This window comes from Sphaerodactylus townsendi, linkage group LG14 (assembly GCF_021028975.2).
Source record: "Sphaerodactylus townsendi isolate TG3544 linkage group LG14, MPM_Stown_v2.3, whole genome shotgun sequence".
In the NCBI taxonomy this organism is placed as follows: domain Eukaryota; kingdom Metazoa; phylum Chordata; class Lepidosauria; order Squamata; family Sphaerodactylidae; genus Sphaerodactylus; species Sphaerodactylus townsendi.
In genome coordinates this window covers 27269111-27277064 of record NC_059438.1, presented here as the reverse complement: position 1 = coordinate 27277064, position 7954 = coordinate 27269111, and the positions used below count along the sequence as shown (strand labels likewise).

Below are 7954 nucleotides of genomic sequence, written 5' to 3'. Positions count from 1 at the left end.
TAATAACAATAAATCTCATCTCCTTGGAAACAGCGCAGCAAGCGGGACGGTTCCAAGTTCTCTCTCTGCTTTTCCATCGAGCGCTGCGGTGCTTGCTTTCTACGTGCGGGGAGTCTTCCAACCGAGCCGAGCAGTTCCAAAACTCAAGGGGTGCCTTCCGTCACTCCTACCATTTTGCTCCCTCCCACTCGCGTGTTACTAAAGTTCCTCCCGTCCGCTGCTCATTTCGGACGAGCGCTCCGACCGCCTAACAGACCAAAGGCTGCGAAGGAGAGCCGGAAGTGTTGTAACTCGCCCTGACCGCTTCTCTTTGGCCGCGGCGCTTCCCCTTTCCCTTCCCCTCGCCGGGGCTCCCTAGTGCGGCCGCTTTCGCTTGGCTGATCAGCCGGCGGTGCCGCTGCTGGCCCCGCCGCCGCTATGGGGGAGCCTCCAGGCATGGAGGCGGCGCCGGGCTCGGTGCTCTGCCGGCTGCAGTTCCTGGAGGACTCGGACCCTTTTTCGTGCGCCGCCTTCCCGGAGCCGCGGCGGGCGCCCGTGCAGCCCGTGCTGGAAGCGCTCCCCCTCGCCGCCCAGCTGCCGGCCATGCACCGCTTACTGGCCGCGCCTTTGCCGGTGAGAGACGCGGGACGGGGCAGCCACCAAGGGCAGGGCCTGGAGGGTAGAGAGCGGGGACCGGCGGCTTCTTGAGCACGTGCAGAGCGCCGGGGGAAAAGTCTTTCTTTCTTTCTTTCTTTCTTTCTTTCTTTCTTTCTTTCTTTCTTTCTTTCTTTCTTTCTTTCTTTCTTTCTTTCTTTCTTTCTTTCTTTCAACACAAGCAAAGTGGAGGGGGTACCTTTATCTTTCTTCTGTTTTTGGCTCTGTTTGGAGCTCCGGACATCTCTTTTTTTCTCAAGTGAGACCTGTTGCTCCTGAGCGTGTGCAAGTGATTCTTCCATCCTTTTTTTTTTTTTTTTGCTTTATGGAATCATAGAGTTGGAAGAGACCACAAGGGTCATCCAGTTCAACCCCATGTCAAGCAGGAACCCACGATCAAAGCACCCTTGACGGATGCCTCTGTTTAAAAACCTCCAAAGAAGGAGACTTCACCCCACTCCGAGGCACTGTATTCCACAGAAACAGCCCTTATTGTCTGGGAGTGAGGGAGCCCTTGAGCCTGTGCAGAGAGCAGGCCATCCTCTTTTTCCTTCTGGAGTGAGGGTTGCAGAGTATATGCGGAGTATGTTCCTGGGCCTTTTTGTTGGTTATACTCCATCCGGTACCTGAAGGGCTAGTGGATTTGCTATGGCACAGGTACATGCCTCATGGAAACTGCAGCCACAGTAAATGCATTAGACTTTTTAACAATCTGTCAAGTATGCATCAAATGCCCCCGCCCCCCATACACACACACAGCTGCAAGTATAAGAGCAGGATCTAAAAACAACAGTCCAGAGAAAGCAACTCTATTTATGTGTTTATATTTTTGATTTGTGCATACAACGTGCACTCCTCTGTCATACAGTCACCAAGATCCCTATGACTAATGGCTGTCAGCCAATTTCTTAATATTAGTATTCCTTTTTTAAGGGCCTGGGAGAGAGAACTGGTTTGTTTCATGGTTAGGGCACTGCAATATAAAACTATTCTCTTCTGTTGACTGTCAGGAGCTGTGGGGAGGAAACCCTAAATGCCTCCTTTCAAGACTTGCCCCCATTAAGAATGAGCATGTTCATTTTGCAAGGGCTACATGTCTAAATGCTTTGAGCTGCTGCAGTTTAAGCATAGGTGCTCCTTTGGGGATTCTCTTGGCCTTAAAGTTCAGGCCTCCCTGGGTGGAAGATTGGGGCAGGCAGGGCCAGAGAAGCACAAAATGTGTCAGTCCCTCGCCCACATCATGAATCAAATTATGGCTGGGTGTGTGTTGACTTCCCATGCTAAGATGAAGCATCCCTTTGGGAAATTATGAGCAGCTTCCCAGCAAACATCCTTACGGATTTTCCGTGCCCAGTGGCACCTGAAGCCTTTACAGAATGGCTTGTTCTTTATTGAGAATCGGAATCAGCAGTTGCTCGATTTGTGCTGAGCATTTAGAGAGCCTGACCTGTTGAGCATCAGCCAAACTAGGCAATGTTTGTATGCTGGTCCGCTGCAATCTTCCATAAATAGTCGCAGTCTAGTGCCAATCAAAACATCACAAAAGAACGAGCACAACATTTTTGAGTTCCATAGAATACTTCATCGGGACATAAAACAAACCAGTTCTCTTCTTTTAGCCCGCTCTTTCCTTTGTTCCTTAACATCTAGACTGATGAAGATCTTTGGGGAGTCTCAAAAATTGCACTAATTCCTGGTCCAAAATAAGCAACTATTATTTTGGGAGTTTTGAGCGCCAGCTATTGGGTTATATCTTGTACCAGCCCATGGGAGTGAGCTGATTGCAGAATGTCTTAAGAGTTGCCCTGAGTCTGAGGTTCAGCAGCCTCTTAAAAATGAACCAAATTTTTTTTTGCATGAGCTTTTGTGAGTCAGAGCTCACTGCTGTGGAGGCTTAGAAATGTACACAATTGATCTGGCTTGGATATCCAGCGGAAGACGAGTGGGAGATGTTATAAACAGACTTCCACACTTCCATCCTTCTGTAGAATGTGCAAGATGTTCAGGAGGGCACTTTTATGAAAGGAAACAATGCTATAGCACAAAAGGATATTCAAGGAAGACACTTTTCTAATGGAACAGGATTTTAGTCAGTTGCCCTATTTATTGTGTGTATCATTTGTGCTTTTGATGCCATTTTCTTCTACCTTTGCAATCCATTTTCTGCATTGTTTTATGGCATGTCATGTCTTAGACCGATCTCTTTGTCTGTGTTGCTTCCTAAATTTTGTAATCTTAGTCCTGTTATTTACTCAATGTCCTGTGCCGTCTGTTTGCATCGTTTTTATGTTTTTTTAATCCTCAAATCTCAGCAGGAAAAGCAGATTGTAAATTATAAATAAAACAAGATCCAGTCATAAGAGTTCACCTAGCATAGACGTGAGAATTTGGATAGAATGAAGATCTAATCTAGCACAGGAAGCCATGAGATGGCGAGGCAAATTTAACAAGTAACTCGGGGTGGAATATGCAAAGTATTAAAACTTAGAGAACAAAACAAGATTTGATCAGAGGCGAAAATTCATTCAGCTACAGTAAATGTGAGATGCTTCAGCCAATTCATCTGATAATATGCCTTCGCCACTTAGACCAGTTGGAATATATCCTTTAAATATTGAAATTAATGCTGTTTTTGGTGTACCTCTAGAATTAAACATTCTATCCACTTTTCCCTTTAGTGAGGTATTTGCCAAATTATTTACTGTCCACACTAAACAGGTAAAGTAGATACATAAATCATGGGAAGCTCATGGGATCCATCACAAGTAAATGACCAGGGTGTTGGTCACATCTGGAAGAGGAAATAAGTTTTGGCAGAAGAGTGCTTGAGAAGAAATTTTACTGCCATGAAACAGCAGTCATGTTTCTTTCACTGACTAATGAGAGCTAATGTGGTATATCAATTAGATTGTCATACTAGGATTTTGGAGTCCTGGGTTTGAATCCTCCCTCTGGCATAAAGTGTGCGGGCTGACCTTGGGGCTATCACACTCTCTGTCTTGCCTACCCCACAGTGTTGATGTGGGAATAAAAGGGGGAAGGGACAGCCACGTATACTACAATAAGCTGCACAAGGAAAGGCAGGATAGAATTGTGATGGTAGACTAATAGATGTACACCACCCCAAGCTGTTTGGAAGAAGGGTGGGGTTTTTTAAAATGCACTAGGTAGATAAGTAAAAAGTTGTGTAAAAGGCCTAGTTTGGGAAGAGTTCAGAAGGTAAAACTGGAACAAGGAAGATTGTGGTTACAGCTAGCACTTTGGAAACCAGCTTTGTTTACTAGAAACTTCTGGGAGATCTTTTGGAGTGAGTCTTGGTCTTTCTGGGGATGAGCCAGTTTCCCTTCCAACCCTGATTGCGTTGTCTGGGAGGAAGCAGCTGTTCCATGTGATGCTAAATTTAGAATGGTCTCAACTCCACCGTGGTTTGGGTCAGGGCCTAGGTTAACTTTGTGCCTGTCCTTGATATGAGCAATCTGGGGGAGAACACTGTGCCCAGACTGACTTCCTTTGTTTACAAACATGTTCAAACCAAGCGCTGTGTTAGTGGCTTTTCCCACAAGTGCATTTTGTCTTAATGTTTGCTGCCTTGGGGGCCCTGAATTGAGTGGAAAGATGACATAAGAATGTTTTAAATGAAATTAATAAATAAGCCTCACTTTAAAGGGCCGGCAGAATTGCAACTGATAACTATGCCTCATGGTCACAGGCTATAGTACAAGGACTGCTAAAATATGTATCTTTTGAGGTCTCTCCATTCTTCAGAACCAGAGTTAGCTGTTGATTCTTCATTCTTCAGATTTGATCAGAGGAGAAAATTCAGTTGTTTCTCAAATATTCCCCAGCAGGAAATATTGAGAAACAAATTAATTCTTCATTCTTCAGAACCAGAGTGAGCATTGCACTAGGACAGAGTGATGTAGGTTCAAATTATCACTCCAATCAGCCATAGAAGCTTCCTGGGGGACCTTGGGCTAGTAATTCTTCCTCAGCTGAACCTACCCACAGGGTTGTTGTGAGGATAAAATGCAGGGGGGAGAGAACCAAGTAAACTAGGGGTGGTCAATCTGCCAGGCAGGGGCTGATGGTAACTGTAGTCTGTGAACATCTGGAATATCATAGGTTGGCCACCCCTAAAGTAAACCATCCAGAGCCCCTAGGAGGAAGTGTAGGATTAAAACAGACAGATGGGAACCAGAATTACATTTTGCTGCACTGACTGACCTTCCCCACCACTAGTATTTAGATACTATTTTAAAACTAAGCAGTGTTCATAATTCTAGAAGAATTATGATGGATAGAGAGAATCATAACAAACAGAGATCCCAAGTTTAATTTCTATTTCCTTATGAGAGCAAATGCCTTGCTAAGACCGCCAAACTCAAGCAGATTCCCTGTTGGCAAACTTTTGCTATTCTGAAATGCAGAGTATAAGTTGCACTTAATTTTCTTCCCTCAAGATTGACAGATGTGAAGCCAAGTGGTCCTCTTTGTTTGTAAAACTTACTGAGGGGTCGGCTCCTGGAATGCAGATTAATTAAGTTCAGCTTTGGGCACTGCTCCAAAAACCAGTCTGTGGGGTCTTAAATGCTTTTATTGAGGGATATCCCTAGTAAGATTGCATGCAGTTAAAGCTCACCATATTCAGTAACCTTCTATCATTGTGGTTGAGTGCACGTGTGTTTATCTCTGAAATTGTTCTAAAGAGATCTCCTGTGTTGCCAGTTTGTGGGTATGTTGACCCTGGATGGGGATGGCTGATTTTTTGTCTGGTCTTTTGCCTCTTGTTGACAGCCTTGATTTGTTCATGCAGGTCTAAAGAGCCATCCTAGCATCTGGTGGCTTCTCTGTCCTGAGCACTTTGTGACCTGGAGTTTGTGTGCAAAGATGTTGGTGTATATACTAGCTTTGCTTAGGATACCCAATGTTTTGGCTTGACAAGGACAGCCCAGGCTAATCTGATCTTGTCAGATCTTTGAAGCTAAGCAAAGTCACCCTTGGTTGGTACCTGAATAGGAGGCCACCAAAGAAGTCCAGAGCTGTGATGCAGAAAAAGGCAATTTCAAGCCATTTCTGAGCATCTCTTGCCTTGAAAACCATATGGGGTCATCATAACTTAGCTGTGACTTGACGGTGCTTCACACACGCCCAACATTTTTCTGCTGGGAAATATTTGAGAAACAACTTTTACCTTGTTTTCAAAAAGTCTTGCAACAGACTAGAACACAGTCCTGGAGCGTCTTTTCCTCTCTTGCGCAATGATCTCAGCAGGAGGTGAGGTCTCCTGGACAGCTCCAGAGATAAACTCCTGGGCTGATAGCTGCAAAAAGCAAAATATGCAGGAATCTGTGAGATCAGGTTGAAAAGTTTCAGGAAATCAGATAAGTACTTAATCATTTTGGGACACATGTTTTTTTTTAAATTCTTTCACAGTCTAACTTCGAACTTCAGCACTGGTCAAGATATTGACCATACTGCAGTTTTATGGAAATATGAGCTACCCTACACAGATGTAACTTACACTGATGCCTGCTGCTCAGTCACACAGTTTAGTTAACCTTCCTCCTTTGTGTTCTTAGAGATATTTCTAGCTCAGTGGTTCTCAACCTGTGGGTCGGGACCCCTTTGGGGGTCGAACGACCCTTTCACAGTGGTCGCCTAAGACTCTGCATCAGTGTTCTCCATCTGTAAAATGGATAAATGTTAGGGTTGGGGGTCACCACAACATGAGGAACTGTATTAAAGGGTCATGGCATTAGGAAGGTTGAGAACCACTGTTCTAGCTCCTAATCCTGAAAATGGCATCTTTCTGGGATGATCTGGCATTATTCTACCCACCATCCACTTTTACTCGTTATTTGTGAAGGGCAACAGCTATATTATAATCCTGTCATGCAGAGTAAGGAGCAGAAATGTGGATTGTGCGGCACGTTAGAATAGTTATCTCTCAAAAGACCAGCCGTTTTACCTCAGAAGTTCATAAACATAAGGAGAACTTTGCTTTAACTGAGAGAGAAAACATATACTGTATATATGTATATCAACAAAGTATCACATAAACACGGTTACATTCACAGCTCATCGTTTGTTACAGTTTTGGTATTGCTAGTAAGCTTAAACAGTATCTTTTTAGTCAGAGCACTTTTACATAGCATTGGTTAAGCAGTATACAGAGCAACCTTTCTCTTCACTCAGGGAACAACAGAACACTACCAACGGATTTTAACTGTCACCTTTAGAATGTTCGTGCAGCTTCCCAGAATTCCTTGCTGCTTGTGCGGCTACTTCATTCAAACAAGGCTAGACATTCCAGCAGTTTGCTCAGATCCTCAAATCCCTGCTTGATTTCCCACTGGAAAAGATGCTCTCAGGTTCTTAGAATGACCTTCTCAGTGGTCACAACTGGCTAGCATATTTGCCGTAACCTTGCATCTGGACTTGATATAAGAGTTACAGGCATAAAGGCTGCCAGGTTTGGGTTATCTTCCACCGTATCTCAGGTAATATGGGTTTTCTGGGAAAAAATTCTGGAAGACTAAATAATTCTGGAAGACTAAATAAATAATTCAGATGTTTAAACCAAGTTAGCAACATTTAAGTACTGCTAGCAAAAAGAGGGCAAGTGTACCCTGCGCAATTCTGGACCATGTACAAGCATTGGGGTGGCTCCTGATACTTAAAAAATGGACTGATAACCCCACCTGCTATACAATCCACTCAACCACACATTTGCATAGCAAGTTCCACTCAAACACTTAATAATTGGTTCCCCACCCTGGGACATGGACAATATACCACACTAAACTTTTCCTTCTCGCTAGACACAGTGTGAAACAGACTTTTCTCTGTGATACACCTCTGAAGATGCTGGCCACAGATGCAGGTGAAATGTTAGGAACAAGATCCACTAGACCATGGCCACACAGCCCGGAAAACCCACCAGAACCAATTAAATCCGGCCGTGAAAGCCTTCGACAATACATTGGGGTTTGTCCATGATTCATAATCACACATCTAGCCTATCTAACTTTGTAGTGCAACAGCACTGAAACTGTAAACAGACTACGTTTAGCTATGTTGAATGGACAATTTTCCATGAAAAAGTATAGCATTGGAAAAGTTTGCACCCTACATTGCTGCATATTTTCCATCTTCTAAGGTGCAGCCATAGAGAGGGGCAGATCTGTCAACATCTGTTTGTTAATTGGATCCATTGTGTTCAAACACAGAGCCTCTCTGAGTATGGGATGGGGGCCTCATGGGGGCATTGGGCTGACCACTAAACGGATGGGCTAGATTCTTGGTACGATCTTGAAAGGCA

General features: G+C 44.2%; 1 protein-coding gene across 2 annotated transcripts in view; it reads left to right on the top strand.

The window, feature by feature from the left end:
* The first annotated feature begins 331 nt into the window (after positions 1-331).
* Positions 332-7954, top strand: part of FHOD1 (formin homology 2 domain containing 1) — a 64404-nt gene continuing 56781 nt past the window's right edge. For both annotated transcript variants that reach the window (XM_048515927.1, XM_048515926.1), the window contains exon 1: positions 332-612. In XM_048515927.1, the coding sequence (XP_048371884.1) occupies positions 418-612 (195 nt within the window). In that variant the 5' untranslated portion in view covers positions 332-417. The remainder of the gene's footprint in view (positions 613-7954) is intronic.